Source organism: Sinocyclocheilus grahami, unplaced genomic scaffold (assembly GCF_001515645.1).
Source record: "Sinocyclocheilus grahami isolate Dianchi unplaced genomic scaffold, SAMN03320097.WGS_v1.1 scaffold304.1, whole genome shotgun sequence".
NCBI lineage: Eukaryota > Metazoa > Chordata > Actinopteri > Cypriniformes > Cyprinidae > Sinocyclocheilus > Sinocyclocheilus grahami.
Window position 1 is genome coordinate 214,837 of NW_015505483.1, and position 27,816 is coordinate 242,652.

General features: G+C 35.4%; 1 protein-coding gene across 1 annotated transcript; it reads right to left on the reverse strand.

Moving 5' to 3' along the window:
- Positions 1-322: 322 nt before the first annotated feature.
- On the reverse strand, positions 323-26,137 carry slc4a3 (solute carrier family 4 member 3). The gene is made up of 13 exons (XM_016293520.1): positions 26,120-26,137; positions 25,207-25,441; positions 14,519-14,661; positions 12,410-12,590; positions 11,498-11,633; positions 10,777-10,858; positions 6,848-7,060; positions 4,168-4,257; positions 3,799-3,965; positions 3,434-3,687; positions 1,943-2,112; positions 1,254-1,427; positions 323-1,179 (listed from the first exon to the last, which is right to left on the reverse strand). Exons 1-13 carry the CDS (start codon positions 26,135-26,137, stop codon positions 1,102-1,104), a joined length of 1,941 nt encoding a protein of 646 aa, XP_016149006.1. The 3' UTR covers positions 323-1,101.
- Between the last annotated feature and the right edge of the window lie 1,679 nt (positions 26,138-27,816).

Sequence of the window (27,816 nt, forward strand, 5' to 3'; positions counted from 1 at the left end):
GCACTAATATATATAACAGCAACATAGTTGGACATTAAAACCTATATAAATTCTAAATGCTAAATTTATATATAGCAAGAAAAGCTGAGCTGCTCAAAGAAAAAAAAAGGGAATCTTCAAGGCAAATAAACCAAAACAAAATGAGATGATAATTAATACAAATAAATTAACTGATTAAAAAAATAATAATAATAATTTAAATAAAATACACTTTGAATGCAAATTTGTTTGGAATGAACCATGTACTGAGAGCTAAACAACAACTTCTGATGGAAACAAAAGAAAAAATTAAATAAAATAAAATAAACTTTTAGCAGTGAATCTGTTTGGAAAGGAAATCATGAGCTAAGTAATGTTTGTTTTTGTTTTTTTATTAAAGGTGCTGTAAGCAATGTTAGCTGTTTCGCTAACCCCCACAAGCCAAATAATTCAAAATGACTGACAGTCTGAGAGTGACATTGGTCAGGAAGCAGGGACATTTTCTGCATGCTATTCCATTAAAAAAAATCACTTATAGCACCTTTAAATGTATTGTAACTACTGCATACATCGATCAAAATAATATCACTACTGCATAAAGTACGTCTAATGGGACTGCACTACTGTTTTCAAGCACAGCAAAGGAACCGACCACTTTAAGGGCACTGAGAGGTCGTGCTACTGTAATATTCAGACTCTGTGGTCAGTGCCTACAGTAAAGTACAAGGCAACTAAGATCTACAGGCAGTAGGTCTGGACCGCATGGGTGCAGTGCATTGGGATGGGGTGAATAGGAGGTGTAAGAACCAACCTATTGGATTAGTCTCACCATCATTGCACTTTGGGAGGTCTAAGGTGCACGGGCTGTATCTAATCTCATATTCAAAGGTCACTGGGCAGCAGCAGACAAACATGTAGGCCACATTTTGGAGAAAAAGGAAAATTGTATCCAGAACATGATCTGTGGTTCTTTTTAGAATGGAGGTTTAGAAAATGTCAAAGTACACGTGAAATAATTCTGAAAGAGGGCAGTGCATCAGAGTTCTTCCCATTCCGTACATCTTTCCCATTATCCAGAGACCTGCATTCGATTGGTCAGTGAAGAAAAGGCGAGCCGTGTGACTAGACAAGCATGTGGATCTCGTTGTACTCATCCCGTCCATCTTCATCAAAATTGGGCGAATCCTCATCAGCATCCAACTGCAAGAGCAAAAACGACATTTTAAAATGAAATCAACACCAGGTGGATTTTCTCAGCTGACTGATGAACTCACCGCTGCAAGCTCTCTCTCCTCAAAGATCCTGGTCAGGATGAGTCTACGCAGAGGTACGGTCATGATTAGGATGAAGGGAAAGGCCAGAGAGGCTACTGTCGACTTCACCACCCACAGCAGGGCGATACACAGCAACTGAATGATGGTGAACATGTTCATACGCCATGTCTTCACCTGTATGTGAAACAAATCATGCCAAGAATTATAACAAGGTCTAGTGAAAAGCTTCTATTTTGCCTTATTTAAATGTAATATGTATTATTTTTGTATATTGTCAGGCACAACTTTGCTTTTTTCATACGTCTCCTAGAAATGGTGCAAATAGTTCCTATTTGTTTGATTTCTTTGTTTCAATACTTTGTTGATTTCAAGATATAAATTAGATTTTCAATACTTGATTTCCAATGTAGTCTCAGACTTTTGAACAATGCACAGTGTTCAGATTTGTCAAATGTGGTTAGTAGTTTTCATTTTTAGGGTTGTGTTAAAAAGTGCGAAATGAAATGGTGAATTGTGCGCCACCTTGTGGGTGCTTCGAAAGCTTTCAAACAGAATCCAGATGTCAATTTAGTACAAACTTGTAGCATCTACCATGTGGAAATCAAACACAAACACATATAATAAGCTGTCAGCACTGCGTTTGTAAATAACATCACTACAACCTCAAAGTCTCAGGAAAAAGTGCTTACCTTGGTAACATAGATGTGGTCAGGGTGATGTTTAGCAGGTGTGACCATGAGTGTGATTCGCTCATAAAGCTGGATACCAGTAAGAGACGTGACGCCCATGTACAGGAATATCCCAAACAGCACAGCCAGAGGAATATGACGCAGCACATCTGTCATCACTATAGACAACCCTGCACAGAGGTGATGAGATTGACAGAATCAGGAACGTTTTTCTACCTAATTTAATTGAATAGTATTCTCTGAAAAATATTAATGTCAACAAGGAAACTTGAGTGGTCTGAAATATAAAACAGATGTTGTTAATACAGCAATAAGCCACTCAAACCATGCATTACAGTAAGTTTACCATGGGTTACTATCATGTTCTTATGCACAACATGAGGCTGAGTACGAAACCCCCCTCTTAAAGAGATAGTTCACCCAAAAATGCAAATACTGTCTTTTACTCACCCTCAAGTTGTTCCGAACCAGAAGAATTATATTCTACTGACTTCCAAAGTAAGAAAATAAAAAAATACTATGAAAGTCAACGGGGACCAAAAACTGTTTGGTCACCCACTTTGGTAAAAATATCTTATTTTGTGTTAAGCAGCAGAAAGAAACTCAAACAGGTTTTGAACAACTTGAGGGTGAGTAAATGATGACCGAATATTAATTTTTAAGTGAACTATACCTTTAACCATAGTGAAATCATGGTATGCCAACCTATGTTAAGTACTTTTTTATTTTTTTTAATGTAGGAAGTTCACGATTATCAAGCAACGCAACACATTTCCGGTGTGTTCATTGTAATTGCAGGTTTTGGAGTAGTAAAAACTTCTGTCAAATTCATAATTGCAGCTGCAAGCTCTGACTTTTCCCTTTTGGCTGTTTTGACGTCATATAAAAACAAATCAAATGGCAGCAGCCTTAACAGCTAAAGGTAGTTAATTACTTCTAAACTCATTGCCATTTGATGTCATTGTATTACAGCTGATGCTACCCAGTTAATGTGATTTAAATGAATGTGTAAATGAATGTGATTAAATAGTATATTGTCATCAAAACTCAAACATGAAATCTCTTTGCTGTTATAAACATTGACATCATAACAATCTTGTGATTATAGTGATACTGACTGAAAGTGAATGCAGCACACACTGGTTTGAGGTCAGTAAGATTTTATTTATTTTTTTTAGAAATTAATACTTTTATTCAGCAAGGATTAAATTGATTAAAAAGGACAGTAAAGAGTTTAGAAAAATATATATTTCAAACAAATGCTGTTCTTTTGAACTTTTTATTTATCAAACAATCCTGGATTAAAAGTATGATTTTTTTTTTAGAGCAGCAAGTCAGCATATTACAATGATTTTTGAAGGATCATATGGCACTGAAGACTGGAGCAATGATGCTGAAAATTCAGCTTTGCATCACATGAAGTTTATATAGAATTTGTAGTCACAGGTGAATTAACACGGTTCTACACAACTGTGTTTTAGTGTTTCTTACCCACTAGGATAGACACACACATCCCTGTCACCCTCTGCTCTTTAACTTCTTGGATCATGGGCTTCTCTCCGGGGGCAATGGCTTTGCTCATGACTGTCAGTGCATTCACGTGAGTCACCGAGCGCACAGTGGCGGCAGTCAGCCAGGGCAGACCGAAGAGCGGGCAGACAGCTCCTAAAGTCACTATCAGAAGCAGGTCCAGATGAAAGCCAGAACCCTTGACCAAATGTCGCTCCTTCTTGCTTACTATCAAGCTGTAGACAGGATGAACTTGATGCAATGAGCCACAAAAGTATTGTAATTGTATTGCATTTCCATCTGAGCTCAGACAGAACGTCTCTCGAAGGATCTGTCAGCTTACTCACGTGGTGATTTGAGTCTCCATGAATATGAGGATAAAAACCAGCAGGGCCGGGATCACTGAGGCCCCCATCATCCAAACAGGGAAAGGCTGTTTATCTCCAAAGGGGCTGATAAACCAGCTCCGTTTGTCCGGAGATGTGACCGAGAAACCAGAAGGGACGTTCAGCTTCTGCAACCACAAAAAACACAAGCACTCGTTACACAAGTATTCATTGGTTACAGCGCTCTGCCAAACCTACCACACTGTAATACAGACTCTGAGAAACCTGGCTCCAATTACAGGCCAGTGCTTAATAAGAAGAGCATGCTGGGAGAGGAGCTTCTTTGTGGTAGTATACATACTGCACATGACAGTTTAACAGTGTGGTTACCTGTGTGTATGTCTCAGGGATGGTGCAGTCCACCAGCACGGAGATGAGTATAGAGATAGGAATCCCGAAATCACCAATGATTCGTCTGGCCTTTGATGATAACAGATGATACACACACAAACAGAGAATGCCAAACTTTTTAATCAGCTCAAAATGTTTGCTCACAAGAATCCTAACATGACAACAACAAAAAATCATGTTTGCAATCAGTAATTTTGTTGTTTTCCAGTAAAAACATCATTAAATTGAAATGAAATTTATTTGAGAAACAAAACTGATTCTACAACAAAAAAAGGAAGAAGAAAAAAAACCTATAAAAGATAGGTAGAGAAATGTTGATTTAATAACATTTAAATTAAATAAAAAATAAAAAAAATCAATTGATTACAAAACGTTTTTTTTTTATAACAATTACAGTATATGGCAATTATATTTGTATATATTTGCACGATCAGTATTAATATGGTCAGTATATTAGTATGGTCAAATGTTAAAAAAAAAATCACACTTTTTAGGTAATCACAATTAATCGCACCTAACATTAGATTTTGTAATCATAAATATATTTTCACATTAAATCTTCAAACAGCTGTACAAACAACAAAGATGGTATATTTTTTTATTTTATTTAATGGTAACTTTTTTAGTACATCAAAAAAGTTAACGTTTAATATGTTAAGTAAGTTTAAAAAAGTTAAGGGTAACACTTTACATTAAGGTTCCCTTAATAAAGGGTTTATAAAGGTGCTAATAAATTATTAATAACTTACAAATGCATTATAAATCATCGATAAGCAGTTATACATGCATGAGTAAAAGGGTGATTTTAATGCAATACCTGCCAAATAGTGAGCCATTTTTAACTCACATGTTATAAATGCTTAACAAATATATTTATAAATACTTATTTCACTCAAAACCAGATTCCTGATTTATTTCATGATGCAGCAAAAATTTATTATTATAGCAAGACTGAAGGGTGTTGTATTTATGGTTTTCTCATTTATATCTCATGACTCGTGTCACTTTTCTTACAATGTTTCTTACCAGAATCTACTCTGTACCTTATCCATGATTCTCCGCAAAAGTTCATGATGCCTATCCACAGCAATGATTTGAAACCGATATATTTTGTTTACCAAGATGAAATTATCATCTTGATTTTTATTTTGGGGAAAAAATAATAAATGCACACCCATGACTTGATGAGATATTAATATTGAAAATTGTAATGCCAATATTACCGGTGAACCTTAATGTAATGAGCCATTTATTAATGATTTATAAACGTTAATAACTTGTGAACATGAACCTTAGTGTAAAGTGAACATCTGTGAACCAGTTATTAATGAGTTATAACCGTTAATAACGTCTAAAAATGAACCTTAATGTAAAGTGGTCACATGTGAACCATTTATTAATGAGCTATAAACGTTAGTAACCTGTGAAAGTGAACCTTACTGTAAAGTGAACATCTGTGAACCAGTTATTAATGAGTTATAACCGTTAATAACGTCTAAAAATGAACCTTAATGTAAAGTGAACACCTGTGAACCATTTATTAATGAGCTATAAACGTTAATAACCTGCAAAAGTGAACCTTAATGTAAAGTGAACACCTGTAAACCATTTATTAATGAGCTATAATCGTTAGTAACCTGTAAAAGTGAACCTTAATTTAAAGTGAACACCTGTGAACCATTTATTATGAGCTATAAATGTTAGTAACCTGTAAAAGTGAACCTTAATGTAAAGTGAACACCTGTGAACCATTTATTAATGATCTATAAACGTTAGTAACCTGTAAAAGTGAACCTTAATGTAAAGTGAACACCTGTGAACCATTTATTAATGATCTATAAACGTTAGTAACCTGTAAAAGTGAACCTTAATGTAAAGTGAACACCTGTGAACCATTTATTAGTGAATTATAAACGTTAGTAGCATGCAAAAGTGAACCTATAGAGAGAAAAGTGTTTATTACGTTTGAAATATGGATATTTTTCTTACAAAATGGATTCATGGATTCGCTACAGGGGGCCTTTATTCATCCCCCGGAGCCGTTTGCGGCACGTTTTATTATGAATGCGCAAGCTTAATTTGACGACTTGTGGACTGTTCAACTGCAACACCCGCTGAGTGCCATTAAACAGCTTGAAAAATCAAAGACAATTTTTTTATATAACTCCGACTGGATTCGTCTGAAAGAAGAAAGTCATATACACATAGGATGCTTCGAGGGTAAGTAAAACACAAGCTAATTTTCATTTTTGGGTGAACTAACCCTTTAAAGTACACTTAAATAAAGCCATATACAGTGGTGAACATTTGAAGTGGATAAAAAAAGTTCATTAAAGTTGTCCTAAGACAAGAATGCATTTTGGTTTTAGGTTTTTTTGGTTTTCTTTTTACCAAAAGGTTTTGATTCACTTCAAATGTTGACTAGTGTAATGGCTTTGTGAGAGAAACAGACCGAAAAGTAAGATATAATTCATAGAAAATCTTGATATGGAGTTTGCAAGAAAAACAAATGATGAAAAAGTGGTTTGCTTCTCTTGATTATTTTGCTTTAAATACATTTATTTATTTTAATGATTACATTTTACTGGAAAACAAGACAAAATGCTGATTAAGCAAAGGATATTTCACTGTGCTAACAAAATAACTCCACACTACAAACCTTTCCACCAAGGAATCTGCTGTTACGAAATTTTCGCAGAAAGAAGGCCACAAAGAAGGTTCCCATCATGAGCACTAAGGACAGCAGGGCTGTGTTGGGCTGGTTGAGGATGGGTTCCCCAATCACACTAAACCCTTGAGGGTCTATGGGTTTGAAGGCAGGCAGTACAGGAGCTGTAGGGTAGCTCTTCATCAGAGGGTGCTCTTGAAACACCTGAGGAAAAATATTTTAATAAGCATAAAACTACACATACATTGGGTAAATTAATTACATCTATTAAAAAAAAAAAAAAAACACACACACACACACACACACACAATAATGAAAAAGAGTGAATGAGTGATTTTTATAAGCAAAACATCCAACAAAAATTTGATAAAAAGAGTGGTTTATGCAAAAAAGTTTGCTAATGGGTTAAGAAAATTCAATATATATTCTCTGAAAACAAATCTTATAACCTCACATATTTTTCTTCTTAAGTAAATTTAGCTTGTTTTATGGATGTTAACATCTTTTTGGACGAAAGATGAAAATACTGATTAAGTAAATACTTTTTTTTTTGGCTATAAACACAAGGCTTTAAAGGGATAGTTCAGCCAAAATTCTCATGATTTATTCATCCTCATACTTTTATGGTGTTTTGTTTGTCACAATGTTGTCATTCACCTTCATTAAACTAAAAAATAGCAGCCAGGACATTCTTTAAAAACATTTACTTTTTGTTTTCAACAGAATAATGAATAATAAGTTAAATTGAAAGAAATAAGTTAATATGGGTCATATGACAAGAGGGTGAATAAATTACAGTATTTTCATTTTCTTTTTGGGTGAACTATGCCTTTAATAGTGAAAATGTTATGACTTCTTTAATCTGTCAAGCTATTTGAGTTAATTTGTTCTCCTCTGTGAGACAAATATCCCTGCTCTCGTGTTTATTTAGCTCGACGGGTACAGCAATTTCCTTGCTTATCAATGTCCAAAAAGGCAATTTTCCATCTTCGCTTGCAATATTTGCAAAGCAAGCACACAACCCAACATGGCAGGACATCAGAATCCAAACTGCAAAACCAAACCACATTCCCTGTTCGCTCGAAGGAACACGTGCCAAAGCAATCCGTCAAAACAAATGCTAAAGACAACAGAAAAACAACATTCATCAGGGAATATTTAAACAGATTACGAACTCTAAAAATTGACCGCAGAGGCAGTCCAATGAATTAATACATGCCTTTATTGTTTTTTACAAAAGACTAATTTTGGTTTGCTCTGGGTGCTTCTATGCATCCTGAAAAAAGTGAAGAATAAAGAGTGGCTGCCCAGCTTTGTTAGACACGTCACCGCAACCGTGTCCAACGCTTGACAACGGCACACTCATTAAGCCTCATTTGAGATCTAGTTATGCTCCAGCCAAACTAAACACACAAAGAAAACAAAGAGACAAGGTGTGACATTGAATTGTATTTGAAAACATTTCCAAAAACTTGAGTAACTAATGATCTAACTTAGAGCACCTTGATGCATTTTTTCCACATTATAAAGACATATTTGTGACTAATTTGACAGGTTTTCCCATTAAAAAACTGCATGTGAGATGATGGGAAACGCTGTAGAGAGGTTTAATCTGGTTTTTGATTTCATCACGTTTAACTGTGCGTATATTTTATAGCCTGGCAAAGTGAATCCCTCTAGCTGACCAAAAATACGCATCTCTGAACAGTTCCAATGTCCCTGAAATGATATAAAAGCAGAACTGTTTTTTAAACTTTCGTTGCACCCACTGAAGAAAAGAGATGCCTAAATTTGACTGAATGGTCAGTGGGAGCAGAACGACACACGTTTTAAACTCAACAAAATGGTAAATACATATATCAAGAGCATGCTCACAGATGAAAACAACAGAGAACAAAACAGCATTGGATGAAGTGGATTAGAGCTCTGCACGGGCCTCAAATATAGGTCCTAGCCCGGCCCGTGTCCGACAGTTTATCAGAATTACCGGCCCGAGTCCGACCCGAGCCGTCTTTTTTTTCCTTCTCCCAAAACAGCTTATACTACTGTTTCAGCTATTTAAATAGTTCCGTTTTGTATGTAAGGGAAAAGTGATTATATTTCGTTTCGTTTTTTGTATAAAGTTAGAAAAACATTTGGAGCATTTTTTGTTCGTTGAATGTAAGTTTTTTTTAACCCCTTCAGACCCGAATTTTTTTTCACTCTAATGACCAAGCGGCAGACAGTGAGTTGATCAAATTATCACGACTTGCCTAAAATAAAATCTATAAATATAAAACAGTTCAAGCATATCACAAAGTTAGTTTAAATGTTTAACCTATATAAATGTGCGCTGTTAGACGCATATCCAAGCGTTTCTGTGGAGAGTGGAAGCTCAAGTGCGCTCTGCAGGACATGGAGGCGCCAGCACGATTACTTGCATTTTTTTCTAACAGTGGAAACAATTTAAAATATGCTGTCATTTTTGCTCATAAAGATAAGAGTAATACATCATTCTAAACTGTAAAGGGTCTACTTTTATTTGTGTGCACACACAATATCAACAAAATGTTGTGCTTTTATAAAACAAACAGGATGTGCTTTCTGCCGTCTTGGCCTTGAACAGGAGCGCTTCACAATGATGAATAGAAACTCAGCGAATTGCCTCACAGACATGATAAAAATATATAGAAAGCTTTAAATTACTACTTTAAAATGAAATAATTCAAATGGAAAATAGAAACTCTTTCATTATGTAATCCATAAAGATGCATTTCTCTCTAAAAGCACGTCCAATGAGGAGATGACCAGTCATTTTTTTCAACACCATAATTGATGGATGTCTAAAATATAAATATAAAGAAAGGAAAAACCTAAAACAGGCCTCATTATAATGGCATATATGTAAAACTTTGTCCTATATTTGTATAGCAGTTTATATTTTCAGATTTTTATGTTGCTCTGTTCTGAATACCTTAAAATTTTAAGGATTTGTTGCAACACAATTTTGTGTGAATTATTTATTAGCCTATTTGTTTTTTTATCCATGCAGCAAATGCTTTAAAGGGGTCATATGATGCGATTTAAATTTTTCCTTTCTCTTTGGAGTGTTACAAGCTCTTCGTGCATAAAGAAGATCTGTAAAGTTGCAAAGATACAAGGCACCACAGTATGGTAAGGGGCGTAACATTTCCGTCACACGCTTGAGGTATTCGGCCAATCACAATGCACTGGATAGCTGGCCAATCAGAGCACACCTCGCTTTTCAGACCGATGAGCTTTGTAAAAATCGACGCGTTTCAGAAAGGCAGGGCATAGAGGAGCAACAATAATGTACAGTATGTGGAAAATAATGTTTTTTGAACCTTAAACCGCATAAACACATTTAATTACACCAAATACACCAAATAATGTTCTTTTTAGCAACGTGACCCCTTTAAAAACAGCTTTAAAAATTACTTTATTGCATTCCAGACACTTTTAAAGAACTTTTCGCAATAATATTTTTCTCTTTCGGCCGAACACCGAAAATGCCATTAGGCCGAAAATTCGGTGCATCCCTAAAAATATATATATAGCATAAGCATCAAGCAATCCAATTATTCACAAAATAAGTTTCAACCACTACAAATCACAGGAAAATCAGTTAATTAAAAGTCATTGTAAAAATATATCAGGAAAAGATAGTTCAGAGAAAAGCATAATTTGTTTGTTGATTCCACTTACTTTGATAGTATGTATCTAATGCAATGACATTCACACATTTTAAAGTGTGGCTTGAGTGCCCAAAACTTTTTGGCGCTACTGTATTAATATCTTTTGTAATATTAACACAAATGGGGTTAGAAAAGGTACTGCTTCAAACTATTAATGCAGCCCAGATTTCTGTAGCGGAGGCCATGCGATATTAATTTTGTTAGTACTCAGAGTATGGTTCTGACCTCAGAGTGAGATCCAGAGGCTGAGTTGAGCTTAGCAAAGAAAACACATGGTACTTCAAAATCCTTCAAGAAAGGAGGCTGTCTGAGCCATACCAAATATTGCATTTACACAGCATTAACTTGGTTAAATAGTTAGAGCGATAATTTCCCTAAAATCAAAAACTCACCCTCATGTCATTCTGACCCAGCATTATATGTTTTTACGGTAAAAAAACAAAATTAATATGTCGAGTGCATGGCGATTTGTAACGCCAATCTCCAAAAAAGCACCTTAAAAGCACCACAAAAATAGACCATGTAACGTGTGCACTATCCTCCAAGTCTTCTGAAATCATAAGATAGCTCTGTATGAGGACGGACCATAATAAGATAACTTGCATGGTAAAAGAGCAGCTCAGATATTCTGCTTAACATCTCCTTTTGTGTTTAATAGCATTTAATAGGAATGAGTAAACATTAACAATGCTGTGGTGAACTATTCCTTTAAACACCCTCAGTATCTAATGTCTCTGCAGCTGCAATAGCAACATGTCATTAAAACCTCCAGTGGCATGAGCCTGGTGCGCTGTCATATAAAGTATATTTGTTATGTAATCACACCACTTCATTTAGCAGGAAACTAATACAGGCAGCTGTGACAAATGACATTGACATCAAGGCCCACAGCAAAGAAGATCAATATGAGCTTTGTTTGGACTATTGATTTCTGAGCTCCACTAACCTGTGTTTGAGCAGCAGGGCTCGCAGCACGTTGGCTCTGTCTTCTGCTCTGATCTGGTCCGAGATTATCATGGTTTCCACCAGCAAGTGGGCGATGCCAGGGAGTGTGGTTTGATCCAGATCTAGCATAATGGCACCTGGGTAACAGAACCCCATGTTTATGATATTGGCATATATGCGTTAAAGCTTACATAACAGAATAATGCAAAAGAAGCCAAATTATGGGATCATTCTAAAGACATATTCTCACTTCAAATGCCACAACTCAAATAATCTTCTGACGAAGTATAAATAAGTTTTTTAGGCATTTAATTATAAAACAATGTTTATATATATAAGTAATTTTAAAAGTACTAATACTAATTGCGTTACTTTTTATAAAGTAATGTGTTACTTTACTTATACTTTTTGCGCCATTTTCAAACAAATGCTCAACAAAAACAATTATCATGACATATACTGTTGCCATGATATCAAATTACTCATATTCTGATCATACCGCCTACTTCTACATGGCCACTGTACTTTTTTTCTTGTTTTTGCAAAACCTCATGTCAGTCAATCACTGTCGTCCATGAAAGAAGCCAGTGTCAGGGTTGTCATTTTGGTTCCACAACCACAGGAACTGAAACTTACCAAGACCTTCGTTCTCACTGATGTGTTTTGACTGAATTTTTTGCCATGCTTTTTTAAAACTAATGCTAATGTTTACCTTGTTACCCTGACATTGAAAATAATCTGTTTTTCATGGTCAAAAAGTGGATATGCCCAAGAGGGTTTAATCCATTTATCTAATTTAAGTGTCCAGTTGAATTCTGTCAGTCATACAGCACTGGTTTGTCAAGTGCGTGGATGTTAGGATTGGAGCAGGATCACAGGCTCTGAGTGGGCTGGCAGAGCAGCCGACTCTTACCATGTGTGATGGTCCTGCGGAGCTCCAGCAGGCTACGGAAGGACAGCGAGGCCACATGCGGTTTACCCCAGCGATCCGTCTCTGCCTCCACGTCTTCCTCAAACTTGATCCAACGTGCCGTCTCTTTCCAGCGCATCTCCTGGTTCTTATCCACTATCAGCTCATTGAGCTCCACAAACACCTACGGAGAACACGGTGTCAAACGCACATCATAAAGCACTTTTAATGAATCGTAACCAAAGTTACTTCAAGGCAATTCAGTTCACTTGGCAGCCATCTTGGAAATGCTCCCCGGGAGCTAATTTCTAGGAAATAGGCAAACAAGTAGAGCTCTGGTTGGAAGGGGAGCAAGACTGAAATATTTTGCAAACAAAGTATGACAGCGATATCATAAATCTTCTTTCGTTCCAGTATTTTTCATTCTAAAGTAAAAACACAGGTGATGGATCTATCAAAATGACTAAAAACCTTTCAAGACAGACCTACCGTGAGTTCCGAGGTTGTTATGTGATGATTTACGCTTCTACTGAAGCCACAAGTCAGTGAGATTTCAGTCAATTTCAGTTTCATGAAACAAACGTTTTATGAGGGGTTCAATACCAAATTCTCAGTGCTGAGAGCTTTGCTACCAACAAAAAGATGACAACCAATCAGAGAAGTTGTTGTTACAATGGAAGCCAGCATTAATCTTTCACTCCCATGAAGCACGGCAAATGACATAATCAAATAAGTCTTCCTTCACTCTCCAACTACTTCTATCTCCGTATATGATTAGACATTTAGTAATACAAATTATAAACATATTCAGAAAAGTTGGTATGTTTACACTTATGACTAAGTAAATCAGTTTTGTTACTGCAAGCTAAATTTAGTTTTAAACATCATTTTCATTCATTGAAATAAAGCTGAATACTTCTTGGAAGTATGAGTAAAAACTTCAACTTATACTTAAGAAATAATTATAAATGTTACCTTAGCAACTAACAAAAAAATAAATAAATAAAAATAAAATAAAAACAAAATATTTGATGAAATAAGTTTTAAGTTGACATCATAAACTACAACAGATTAAAGCAAATGAAGGCTCAATTTAAAAATATTTAAAAACAAAATCACATTCAATTACTAAAGCAAGGAACAAGTCAAATTAAAATGGAAAATATAAAAATAAAAGCTAATTCAAAATATTAAGAGATACTATAAAACCACTTAAATAATACTGAATTAAATGACTACTGAAGTAAATAATTTTTATCGTACCGAAAATTCTAATGTAATTTGCAATGGGGGAGTAGTTTATTGCCTTAATTACAACATTAAGTATCTTTTTTCCCAAATAGCTTTTACTTTGAATCCCAAGTTGCATGTTGATTCATCTCTGCTGCATGAAGAATAATTTACAGAAGGAACTGTTAAAATAAAAATTAAAAAAAGTAAAGTGCACCAAAGTGCTTAAAGAGTGTGCTCTATGGAGGACTTTTGAGACATGTTTTATGCATCTACATGAATCCTGAACTCCAGCGAGACAACTGATTCTCCTCCGCCGGTTGATTAAGAGCTTAGATCAGCAGATGCAGCCACATGAATAGCACAGACTCCAGTGCTGACTGACTAAGAGCCTTATGTAATTAATCCAGCTGATTTAGAGACACTGCTTTCACCCGTTTATTGAAGCCCACTGGATGAAACGGATCAATAGATATCAGCAAAGAAAAGATCACTGAATTTGGTGTCTCTTCTGCTCCTACACATTGATTATCTCTAATAACACCACCTCATCATCAGTATCAATGTCAGTCTGGGGAAAACAAAGGCTTTACTTTCAGCTTGGTCTTGAGGAGCAAAACAGAATCTCAAAATCAATACACGTTTTCGGCTAGTTTTTCAGTGTTTACTATATAATTGTGAGAGTCTGCCATGATATTATTTGAATAATTTTTCCACACTGTTCTATTATTGATAAATATTCTCATAAATGCCATATTAAAACATAAACTGTGTTTGGTCAGTTTACTTTAGTCTAAGTGAGCAAAAAAACTGTATGTCTGGCTGTGTGAAACTAAGTCTCATTTTTCTTTTCTCTGTGCGGTTAGGAAGCTCAACACTCACCTCATGAGTTTTCTTGTCCATCCTCTTCCTCCTCTTCAGGCTGGACAGAGGAGGTGAGCTATTGCTGGTTCGTGGTAATTGACAGCGTGATGATTTCTTGACGAGGTGACGTCTAACCCCAGGATTGTCCTCAAAACGGTGACCTTAAAGTGAAAGTGAAGAGAAAGGGTTAGGTAAATACAATAAATAGAACTGTCAGGTTTGTAAAGGCAGCTACAGATGTGGGGGACAAAATAAGGGAACCCTTGAATTTACCATGGTTGTGTGCATAAACTGGTCAAAACACACAGTTTGCAAATTGTTTAACAAATAACAGACAAGCATACATTTTTGTGTCTTTATTGAACACACTGTGTAAACATTCATAGCAGGGCTATTATCATTAACTAGAGCTATTATAAACTTTAAAACTATTATTAAAACGTTTTTGTTTAGCTGAAATAAAATCAAACTTAAACTAAATGAAAATGGGTAATGTTGCCTTGGAATAATTAGACGTAAATAAAAACTAAAACTGAACTAAAACTTTAACTGAACTAAAAATAGATTAAACCTAAATAGTAATGGAAAAATGGCAAAAGTACATAACAAAATGACTATAAATGAAACTAAAATAAACATTTAAACTGAAAATATAAAAATAATAGCCAATTCAAAAGATTAATAAAAACTATCCACACTAACCAACATACTATTTGAGGCTAAATATATCCCGTCATTCAGATATTATGTATAATCTGGTAATAAATATAAAGTGTTGCACATTCTATGAGTGCAGAAATTAGTTTATTTTGTAAAAAGTTTACAACTGCTTTTTAATCATTTAATTGTGCAGTCTGTTTAATATGTACCACTGAACAGACATTTAGTAGTCTGGGGATAGTTCACCAAAAAAATTACAAAAAAAAAATCCATACTATGGAGTCAATGGCTACCATCAACTGTTACCAACATTCTTCAAAATATCTATAGTAAATGATGACAGAATTTCTGGGTGAACTATCCCTTTCAGCACTACTCTGTAAGAACTTGACTTGCATTACAATGCTATGTTGTAAGTGTCTCCCATCAGGTAACCAAAAAGTTCTACTGTACACACACTTGAACACTTGGGCCAAATACAGGAAATGCATCATGTAAGTAGACCTGTTTTCAGGTGCAAAACCAGCAAGTGTGAAACTTGACAGGGACACAATGACCAGATTGGAGGTGTTGGTCAGAGCTGTAATGCAATACAAAAAAAGTCACACATTTGGATATAATTCTATTCGCAAAAAGCTTTGCCTGATCCATGCCTGGAAAAAGAGATTTTAGAAGACATAACATTAAGGTGTTGTTAAACATTACAGAACATTAAGAACTTGCATAAAGACGAAGAGAGTTTAAAAAACACTCACAAGCCTTGATATTCATCAGTCGATGACAAAACAAATGGCCATAAGACCAATTTATACAGAAATACATGGTAAATCCAAGGGTTCACATAGCTTTTACTCAACTGTAGCAATGAAATTGCATACATTTGTGTGATTGAGAATAAAAGAGAAACAAGAGAATCAGAGGCCTTCTCAGCTGAGCGCAACTAAGAGGCGTATTTTGGATGCTAGGCCTTTCCAAAAAAAATTTGCTGTGATTTAATGTTGTATCATTTTAGCCCACAAACCGAGGTTTTTATTGAATTTGGGATAATTGAAGGGGTGTATTATGAGAAACCCTCTCTCTCCAGCTGTTCCGAGTGCCAAGTAAAAGGCCGGGGCTCTCCAAGGGTTGAGGCCTGCCAGGACGCCCAAGGCCTCATCTGGTTTGTGTTGTCCCAGTAGCCCGGGGATGTTCGGTAAACAAACTTCATTTTTTATTCTTTCTATTCTAGAGATGCTCATGCCTCTAGTGCTGGGCTGTTTCCCAGGGGTACAGCGCTAACAATATGGCGGACGTGACTTTTGGCTGTACTCTGGTTGTGCTTTTCATGGCAAGAGAGCAAAAATCCTAGAGGAGACCAAAACAGCCAAGTTTTCATCAAAACACCACAGGACGAAACCAACTCAGCCTGCAAACTTGTGTTTGACGCACACAAAAGTGCTGATTTTAAATCTCAATTCAAGCATTCGATCTGTCCTCCCTTATTTTGTTAGCGTTACCTATTGAACATTGGGACACCTCCAAACATACTGACAAAATGGTTAAATGACAGAGGAATGCACTGGACATCAAAAATTAAAAAAAATTTGTAAAATATCAATATTTGAAAAATTCTGTTCACCAAATAAAAATAAGAAAAAATAAGAAAAAAATATATAATTAAAAAAAAATTAATTATATTCTATTTAAAATAAATAGATCATATTTTATTCATTTTAATATTAATATACCATTATACTTTAATATACTAAAAACTTTCCTCATGCATTTTAAACCTTTTTTTAAGATTTCTCCTTTGCTATTGACCCAAATACAAACAAATTCCAGTTCAAATTAAAGTTTTATGACAGTGTGTGTGTGTGTGTGTGTGTGTGTGTGTAGCTGAAAAGAAACAGCGAGACTGAGAGATAAGATGGAAATTGATCTCTGCTAGACTGTCTGTCTGCTCTTCACACAGACCTTTCCCAGAGGAACTGCAGAGAAAATCACAGACAGACAAAGACCTTGAGGGGAAACTCACTAGTAAACAGTCTACACAAAGACAAAAGCATCAGGCCTGAGGGTTTTACTGTTTATCAAAATATAAGTATGCTTCTTAGTGAAAAGCAGTGTTTAAACTGGAATAGTTCAGGCCCATCATGTTTTACATAAGGAACAGTTTCTCCAAATCTGGTGGTTATTTACTCATGTTGAAAACCTGTATGACTTTCTTTCTTCTGTAGAACACAAAAAGAGAATGGATAATGTACTGGTTGCTTTTTTTCAGGGAATTACAATGAATGCTTGAAAAAAACAAACAAACCATGATCTTAATTTGGATTCTTTTGGTACTAGTTATATTGTGTCTAAAATATGGAGTATTAAATTATTGATGATTGATTCAGTCTGTGGCTGATGTAAGAAAGATGACTAATTCTTATGCAAATATTACAATGACATTATCTCCTGTCGGCAGCACATCAGATACGGTGCAGTGTAATGACAAGACCACTCAGTATGCAAATAGATAGAAGAAAGAAGGCCATTCGAAATATGCAAATATTGCAATGATGCCACAGTTGACTATCAACGTAAACTCAAATGCACATTCAAAAGTATGCAGCCAGTGAGATTGTTTAAGGTTGCCGAAAGAAGTCTCTTCTGCTCACCAAGGTTCAATTGAATTATTTCAATACATTTTAAAATGCAATTTATTCCTGTAATGATGACAAAGTTGAATTTTCAGCATCATTACTCCAGTCTTTAGAGTTACATGGTCTTTCATAAATTATTCTAATATGATGATTTGGTGCTCAATAAACATTTCTTATTACTATCAATGTTGAAAACAATAGATTTTTTAACATCGTAAAAGTCCTTTCTGACACTTTTGATCTTTTAATGCATCCTTGCTGAATAAAAGTATTATTATTTTTATTTTACTTTATGCTTTTAGACTAGAGTGTAAGTCAAAGAAAGTTTTCAAACGTTCAAAATGTAAAAAAGAAAATCTAACACAAAAATTGCTTCGCCACTAGTGCTCAAAGCCCAATTAATTGCAGAAGAGCAAACCTCCGACCATAATACATAAGAGATATCAATAAAAATCACTGTACTTTATGTCGGAATCAAGTTATTGTGTATTATGACTCTGGCCTGAGATGCGTGTGTGCGTGTGGAGGTTTGGCAGCACATGTATGTGTCTTCAGAGGAACACTGTATTGCTCTTTTATAGAAACATAAAGATAACTCAATTATGTTAAATTTAGATAAAAACTTTGTCTTAGATGTTTCCAATAAAATTAATTAGGAAAAACAAATATGGGCTCAAATGAACCTATTATGTAGATAAGATAAAGAGCTCAAATAATTTGATTTTGGGAGATTTCAATACGAAATGTGACCCTGGACCACAAAACCAGTCATAAGGGTGAATTTTTTTAATTGAGATCATCTGAAAGCTGAATAAATAAGCTTTCCATAGGACAACATTTGGGCAAGATACAATTAGTTGAAAATCTGGAATCCGAGGGTGCAAAAAAAAAATCAAAATATTGAGGAAAATCACCCTTAAAGTTGTCCAAATGAAGTTCTTAGCTGTATATTACTAATCAAAAATTAAGTTTTGATATATTTACGGTAGGAAATGTACAAAATATTTTCATGGAACATGATCTTTACTTAATAATGATTTTTTTGGCATAAAAGAAAAATCTATAATTTTGGCCCATACAATGTATTTTAGGCTTTTACTACAAATATACCCATGCTACTTATGGCTGGTTTTGTGGTCCAGGGTCACAAATGTTGAGCTCATATTGAAAGCTATTACTTTTCATTACAAAAAAAATAAAAAGATGAGGGGCCTGACATTGAAAGAGATCTCATTTGTGGTTATTCAACAATTAATAAACTAATAAATTATTTAAAAATGCAAACAAATGTAGTTTTTACTGAATATACATCCATGTTCAAGAAATATCCAAATTTGTATGTTCTTATATTTTATTAAATTTTTTATGCATTTTATCTGCCCTGTAATGGCACTGTAATCACATTGCTGTCTAGGAGAATTTTGAGACAATGAGTAAAATTATTCATTTTAAAATTAGATTAATTTATATTTCATAAACATTAAAATAAAATAACCCTGTAAGCGTATTGCAATCATCACATTACTGTCTAGGAGAAACAATTGAGATATGAAAAAGACCACACTTGTGGTTATTCAACAATTGATGAACAAACTCATTCTGAAAATAAGATTCAAATAAAAGGGTCATTCAAAAAATAAAGTGAGAAAATCAATTCAGATATATATATATATCATCTAAATGCCCTATAAAGGTGTCACACATTTGAAATCACTGGCATGGAGCGGGACAGACTCAGATATGAGAGGTTTATAGCAAGCTAGTGTGATGCAGGGCTTAAATTCAATGGCCTGTCCCACTGTGGCGGCCTCATTTGTAATTTGCTGCGGTACAGCAGTCAATCCTTCCTCTTTTCTAAAAGCCGGAAGGGCTGCGGGCGGGTCTTTGGGAAGGATAATCAATTGCAACAGTGAAGATAATTATAGCCAGAGGGATCGCATCCACAGAGCCGCTGCAGCCCTCACCTAAAAGCACTCTGCTGGACTCTGCTAGACTTCATTCATGGCCAGAGTGTGGACTATTTAGCCACATTACATGCACGGTACGTCAAGTAGAGTAAACAGCAGGATCATTCATGAAATGAGCCTGCATCGATGCGCCAGATGGAAATATCTATGCTGCCTTCAAAATCCAACCAGATGCAGGAATGTTATAATTAAGATTAAATAATTTAACAATGATTATATAAAAAATTCAGAATAATTTAACTAATTATGATAACTTAAAATTATTTATGCACTGTATATAGTATGCATTATATAATACTGTAGTAACATTAAATATCAAAATCACAAGATCACAATGCACTAAACTTAAGCTCTGTGAGGATCATCTGGCTCAATAAAGGAGAGTGTGTCCACTGTCCAGCCATTCCCATGGCTTGACAAATCACCACATGACACACAGAGGAACAGCTGGGAGGGCAACTGGAGCATGGGAGCATATTTAAACCAAACCCTTCACGCCAGGAAGAACTTTACAACATAGTCATGTGCAGCACATCTTCAGGAATCCTCCTTTCCATGAATAGGGTGTACAATAGTGTCTTTCTTTTTTTTTTTAAAAAGAACAGCTTTAAAAAAATGTATTTGTTTTTTAGCAAGAGTCTGTGACATGAAGTGCCTAACCTTTAAAAAATGTGTCATTGTCCAGTCCAGTAGTTCAAACTAAATATTACATGAGCAGTTTTATTTTATATTTTGTTTATTTTTGCAACCATGATACCTCAACCCTGTTTATCTCAACATCTCCGATTTAAATCTAAGATTTGTTGATAAATACATATTCATTAAACATCAAAATCAAATAAAATGGTTTTGTTTTGATATTTTTTGTTTTACTTTTACATTTTAGTTAACGTTTTAATAATTCTTCTGTGTATTTTTGTAATTTTTATTATTTTTAATGTCTATACAGTGTTTTTCACAACTAAATGAAATGAAATGGTTTTATGCTCTATACAGTTCTATACAGGTGGAGCTGGGGAAAGTGGAGGGTTTCAGAGGAACTCTAAAAGTGTGCTGCGAGCTGCTCTAGTGAATGCAAACCAGCCATTTAAATGTAAAGCAGCAAGTTCATTGGCTGCGTATGCAACATGAACCAATCAGCTTGAAGCCAAGTTCAATGCTGGGAATATCATCAGTGTGCGTTAAGGACCCTGTGCCATCAAGAGTTTCATGACAGAACTTGGCATTTACACTATACAATTGGTGAACCAACCCAGGGTAGACAAACTGACAGTTTGCCAGGTCTGCGAAACAGAACCAGCAAAATGGCTATTCAAAACACTTGTACGCCATTTCCCCTCCAGCAAGGGTCCCCCTCTGAAATACCTGAGGGGAAAGGGATTACTTTAAATCGTGCACTAAAAAACAACCCGGTAACAGTGAAAAATTAGCCCAATTCCACTAGAAAACCACAGACTTGGTAACACTTTATTCACCACCGTCGCTTTTTCAATGATGTACGACTCACATTGACAAGGGAATACCCAATCTGTCCACTTACATGGCAGATGCAAATGCACTCATCCGATTCATACCAGATTTATTTTTACACATGAATGAGACCTGAAACTGATCTGACAATATCAGAACCCATGCGCGTTCTTCCTGCTTACATGTTCGTGGGGCATATTCTACCTGTGCCACATGGGAGGAAAAATTGGAATTGGGTCACTTGAACCATGTAATGTAAATGCAACCTTAGTTATCTATAACAGGGGTGTTTAATCCTGTTCCTGGAGGGCCAACATCCTGCAGAGTTTAGCTCCAACCAGTTGCTTGGGAGTTTCTAGTGAGTCTTAAAGACCTTGATTAGCTGGTTCAGATGTGTTTAATTAGGGTTGGAGCTAAACACTGCAGGTCAGTGACCCTCCGGGAACAGGTTTGGACAACCCTGATTTGTCCTAAAGTAATGAATGAATAGTATGTTTTTCCCTCACAACTTTGGTAAATGGGTGAAAAGGTTAAGCTTAACAATTGCGGTCACCACTGCTATGGACAGACATTTGATATTACCTACCTATTCTTCATGTTATGTTGATTGTATCTCAAATAACAGTTAAAGTAACATTTCTCCCAACCAAAAAAATATATATATTTGTGTTTATAATACTTAAAAACAAAGTAATGGGACACCAGAGTGTACTCTATTCATGGAAAGTGCCAATTACACTCCTGCAAGGGTTTTTAATGGAGTAGTAGTATTCTTGGGCTGTCATACCCTGTAATCAGTTGAGCTTACTTTATTAAGGATAATAATTAATGTAAAAAAAAAAAAAACGGGAAGCATTTTGGTGCATGGCGCAGATCCAGTGATCCTGACCACATCTGAACATCTTGAAGGCTTGTTTACAACCGCGGGAAAGGGAGGAGAGGGCAAGCCGAGTGCTGACCACGGCCAGCCAATGATCCTGCTGCTCTGCTTTCCACCAAAACACATTTATGAGTATGGACACAAATACCCCAGCGCCCCCAAATTTACTAGAGAGCTTGCCAATGCAGACCTCTAAGTCCACTAAACAAACACTCCCTGTCATCACTCCCCTCCTCTGGAGTGAGTGTTTAATGAGCATTTGGAGGGGCCATGAGCTTTGGCTTGTCAAGATCAAGTTGAACCGTCGGCCTGAGACTTGTTCGTTGGTGTGGCTCCAATGACACATAAAATCAAACATGCCTATCTAATTTTGTTTGAGTTACAGCACTGATTTCAATTAAGATCGAATGGCCGCAACAACATGCAGGTTGTCTGCTTTAATCCTTATTTTAATCATCATGGCTACACACATTGAAAACTCAAATCAGTAAGTGCACTGATTTTTGAGACATAGGACAAAAGGCTATAAGGCTGAAAAAACATTAAGTTTACCAGAATCCAGGGGGAAATAATAGATCAATAAAAATGATGTACTTTCTTAATTAAGTACTGTCTTAAAGAAGATGTATGATTATCATTTAAAAAAAACAGATCAGGACCCTGAAATAAAGCTTTCTTGATTTAATCAGCCATCTGTGAATGTTTTATGCTCACCACACTGAAAGAAAAAAAATATATACACACAAAACATTTGTTTGTGTGTATGTATTGTTTTCCAGTAAAAATGTCTAAAAATCCTTGAAACTAAATAATTTTACTTGAGAAACAGAACTGTACAACATATTAAGACCTGTTTCCAAAAACAGTTAGGTCTATAATATGTTATTTGTCATATTCCAATGCTTTTTTCCCCATTTGTTTGAACTTCTTTATACTTAAAGTCCAGTAGATAAAGATCCATAAAATATCTAGCACCACAGTGCTTTGCATTGTTTTTACATACATACATATATATGTACAGTGCTGTGAAAAAGTTTTTGCCCCCTTCCTGTTTTTTATTTATTTTTTGCATATTTGTCACACTTGAATGATTCAGATCATCTAACAAATTTTAGTATTACACAAAGATAACCCGAGTAAATACAAAATGCAGTTTTGAAATAATTATTTCATTTATTAAGGGAAAAAAGCTGTCCAAACCTGCCTGGCACTACATGAAAAAGTAATTGCCCCCTAAATCTAATAACTGGTTAAGCCACCCTTTGCAGCAACAACTGCAATCAAGTGTTTGCGATAACTGGCAATGAGTCTTTTACATCCCTGTGGAGGAATTTTGACCCACTCTTCTTTGCAGAATTGTTTTAATTCAGCCACATTGGAGGGTTTTCGAGCTTGATCACAGCATCTCAATCGCATTTAAGTCCGGACTTTGACTTGGCCACTCCAAAACCTTAATTTTGCTTTTCTTGAGCCATTCAGAGGTGGACTTGCTGGTGAGTTTGGGATCATTGTCCTGCTACATAACCCAAGTGCGCTTGAGCTTGAGGACACAAACTGACGGCCGGACATTCTCCTTCAGGATTTTCTGATAGAGTGCAGAAATCAATTATGTCAAGTCGTCCAGGTCCTGAAGCTCAGACTACCACCACCACCATGTTTGACTGTTGGAATGATGTTCTTTTTAATGAAACGTTGTGTTGGTTTTACGCCAGATGTAACGGGACACACACCTTCCAAAAAGTTCAACTTTTGTCTCATCAGTCCACAGAATATTTGCCCAAAAGTCTTTGGGATAATCAAGATATTTTTGGCAAATGAGAGATGAGCCTTTGTGTTCTTTTTGGTCAGCAGTGGCTTTTGCCTTGGAACTCTCCCATGGATGCAAGATATTTTTGGCAAATGAGAGATGAGCCTTTGTGTTCTTTTTGGTCAGCAGTGGCTTTTGCCTGGGAACTCTCCCATGGATGCCGTTTTTGCCCAGTCTCTTTCTTATAGTTGAATCATGAACACTGACCTTAATTGAGGCAAGTGAGGCCTGCAGTTCTTTAGATGTTGTTCTGGGTTCTTCTATGACCTCCTGGATGAGTCGTGGTTGTGCTCTTGGAGTAATTTTGGTAGGCTGGCCACTCGGGAAGGTTCACCACTGTTCCAAGTTTTCTCCATTTGTGGATAATGGCTCTGACCGTGGTTTGCTGGAGTCCCAAAGCCTTAGAAATGGCTTTATAACCCTTTCCAGTCTGATACATGTCAACTATTTTGTTTCTCATCTGTTCTTGAATTTCTTTAGATGGTGGCATGATGTGTTGCTCTTTCAGCATGCTTCACTTTGTCAGACAGCTTCTATTTAAGTGATTTCTTGATTCAACAGGTCTGGCAGTATTCAGGCCTGGGTGTGCCTGATTACTGCCAGATTTAATTACTGCCAATTTAACTCAGCGTTCTAAATTAATGTTGTTAATCACAGTTCTTTCATAATTTAACAGGAGGGGGCAATTATTTTTTCACGTTGGGCCAGGTAGGTTTGGACAGCTTTTTTCCCTTAATAAATGAAATCATAATTTAAACACTGCATTTTTTATTTACTTGCATTATCTTTGTGTAATATTAAAATTAGTTTGATGGTCTGAATCTTTTAAGTGTGACAAATATGCAAAAAATTTTCACGGCACTATATATATATATATACATGTGTGTGTGTGTGTGTGTGTGTGTCTGTGTATACAATATATATGTATGTGTTTATTACATATTACTTTACACTTTAAAAAAATGTCCCAGTGCAGTGAGAAAAATTACAGCTGTATTAAAATTATACTCTTTAATAACAAGTCTTAAATTGCATGCAGTGTTGCTATTCAAGTAAATTAAAAAAAATATCGGATTTTAGGAATTTTTTGATATTTATTAGTAATTTAATTTTGATAAAATAAAATATGAAAAAATATGAAATTGTGCATAGGAATATTCCAGTGATCATATCTGATGTAAAAAATATCAAAAGGAAAAGCAGGTAAAACTGAGGAGATATTTTGTCTTAAATATCAGTGAATATTAGTGTCTTGTTATTTTTACATCCCTTCCAGAATTTACTTTGCTTACTTTTCATGTCATCCAGATCAGCGCTGGCTAGCATCTGAGCCTCCGCCTCGTCTGTAGGTACTTTTTGGTACACCGCAGTCTCTATAGCTGTCATGCTGCCTATACAGATGCGTTCTCGTAGGTCATAGCTGGTCCGCTGGGCTCCAGCCAGCCGGTGGATGGGCTTCCTGCGAAACCAGCCTCGCGTTGCCATACTGGCAGGTTCTGGAGATGGGCTAAACCTGTAAAAAGAAACCTACAATTGAGTATTGCCTTAAAAACTATGCTTTTAACCAATTTTATGTTCATTGTTATTAGTCTGAGGGCATTAACAGAATTGCATTGCTAATCGAGAGAAAGATGAGCATGATTCTAGGTGACTGGCTTAACCATTTCTCAGAAATGCTGAAAAGGACTAAAAAAATGTAATGGAAATGTGTTTTTGTCATTTCTTAAAACTAACTTTTGACTTAATGGACAAATACACTCAAAAAAGGTTGGTGGTAAAACAATTTTCACTTAGAAGCTGCTATTAAATTATTATTGAATTTTTTAATTATTATTGAATATTAAATTAAACTTGAAATGTTTATGTAGAAGGACTTAAAAAGTGTTTTCTTGTAAAACATACTCCAAAGAACTTTATTTAAAAAAATTTTTACATAACTTATAATCATTTATTAAACTAGCTACATCTTCTCAACTATACATTTTTCAAACTAAGCTTAAGATGCATCATAAATTCAGCTTAATGCTCGCCATGGTCCCAATTACTTTATATTTATTTCATTTAATAGTGTATTTACAATGAATTAGCTGCATAGCTAAATTTCGTCTGCAGATAATTGTTATTCAGTTCATACAGAGTTGAAATTATATACCGTAAGAAATTACATAAATAATTTTTATAAAAATTAAGTGAGATTAAACTCACTAAACCACTGCACATCATGTTGGTGCATTTGCATTAATTTAATGTCAGAGACCCAGACAAATATACAGTCAGGGGGCCCATAATTCAAAGCAACAGTTAAAATTAAATAACGCAGGCCATGCTATACATACATGTCTAATGATGGTTTATTTGTACATTAACCTTAACCAATTGTGCATAATTTATATATGTTGCAAGAAGCCAGTTAGCCAGCAGAGGGCAATCAAATACAACTTTTCCGGTTCATTCCAATTTTTTTTTTTTTTTTTAATGTCATGGATGAATATTTACTGAGGAATGCACTATTTTACAGAGGAAGGTCAAATTGACAGTTTTCACCTGAGATTTGATTTGTATCACAGAAATTAATTACATTTTAAAATATATTCAAATAGAAAATAGTTATTTCAAATTGTAATAATATTTCAAAATATTACCTTTTTTTACTGCATTTTTGATCAAATTAATGCAGCCTGGGTGAACAAGACTTCTTTCAAAACCTTTTTTTTTTTACTGTTTAACGGTGGTGTAGAAGTACATCTGTTTGTCGACCAAGACTGTGCAAATGTTCTAAAAATGAATTCCATTTGGTGCAATTCTGGCCACAAATATAATGATAATAATAAAAACTGAATAAGAGAACTGATTGGAATTTGAAAATGGGGAATTTACACACAAAACAGGAATCAGATGGGTGGAGGGTTGAAAAGTATGACTGATTTGTGAAAAGATTACAAAGACAACATTTTTTTTCCTTTGGAATAACACTGATGAATTGTGCACAAAATAGCAAATATCATACAGTTTGTCTAAGTCTGTGAATTTGATGCTGACTGTATGAGTAGTTCTTGCAACAGAGATGTTAATATGTGATTTGTCCTGCAGCTGCCTCTCGGCTCCGCTGTGAATGAATCACAGGCTAGTTTACACCTCCCACTACTGTCGCCACATGTAGATGGAAATGTGAGCCTTGATTTATCAGGGTCCGGAAAGCGACTGGCACAGACGCAGCCCCACATGAGGCCGGGGAATGTGAGAGAGCCGTTAAAAGTCTTGTCTGTACTTCTGAGGCACCTTCTGTAGAATCACACATCTGAACATGGAACTTTCTAGCAACCTGATGCTTTGAAAACATTTAAAGTTTAATAGCTTTTAACAATGTATGTTTTGAAATGACTGTATCTTTGACCTAATTTACACGTTTATTAATATTTGTCTCCAGGAATCCAGTCACAAGCGGTCAGCACTAAATGCAGCTCTAAACACTGATGTGCTTAATGCATTTTGTGGAAACTGATCGGGACTCTTAGAGTGCGATCTGCCATGTGACAAACAGGTTTGGCTCAACTATGCTCAGATTCAAAGAAAATGGAGCGTGAAAATTGATATCAGATCAATACAAATTCAATTTCAATCAAAATACTTTGAAGCCATTTTATCTCAGTTACAGCGATGGCGCAGCTACTGCATGTTTTTATGGCAGAACAGATCCGATCAATCAAACCAGATTTGAAGGAAGTCAGAAATGCACTGATTACATTTAAATTATGAATGCTAATGTGTCCTATACCACCTACTGTACTGTCAATAATCAATTATTCCAAAAGTCAACTTTGCCAAATTCATGGGTGAAAAACAACCATCTTACAGGAAAAAAAGGACCAGCAAAATACTTGAAATGTTGGTGGTAAAGTGTT

What these genes read in the sequence shown, in the direction of transcription:
- slc4a3 (XM_016293520.1), bottom strand. An exon ending in TGGACAAGAAAACTCATGAG is followed by an intron (nt 12,591 to 14,518) that starts GTGAGTGTTGAG and finishes TGTTCTCCGTAG; the next exon opens with GTGTTTGTGGAGCTCAATGA. An exon ending in GCAGATTCCTTGGTGGAAAG is followed by an intron (nt 4,258 to 6,847) that starts GTTTGTAGTGTG and finishes TTATCATCAAAG; the next exon opens with GCCAGACGAATCATTGGTGA.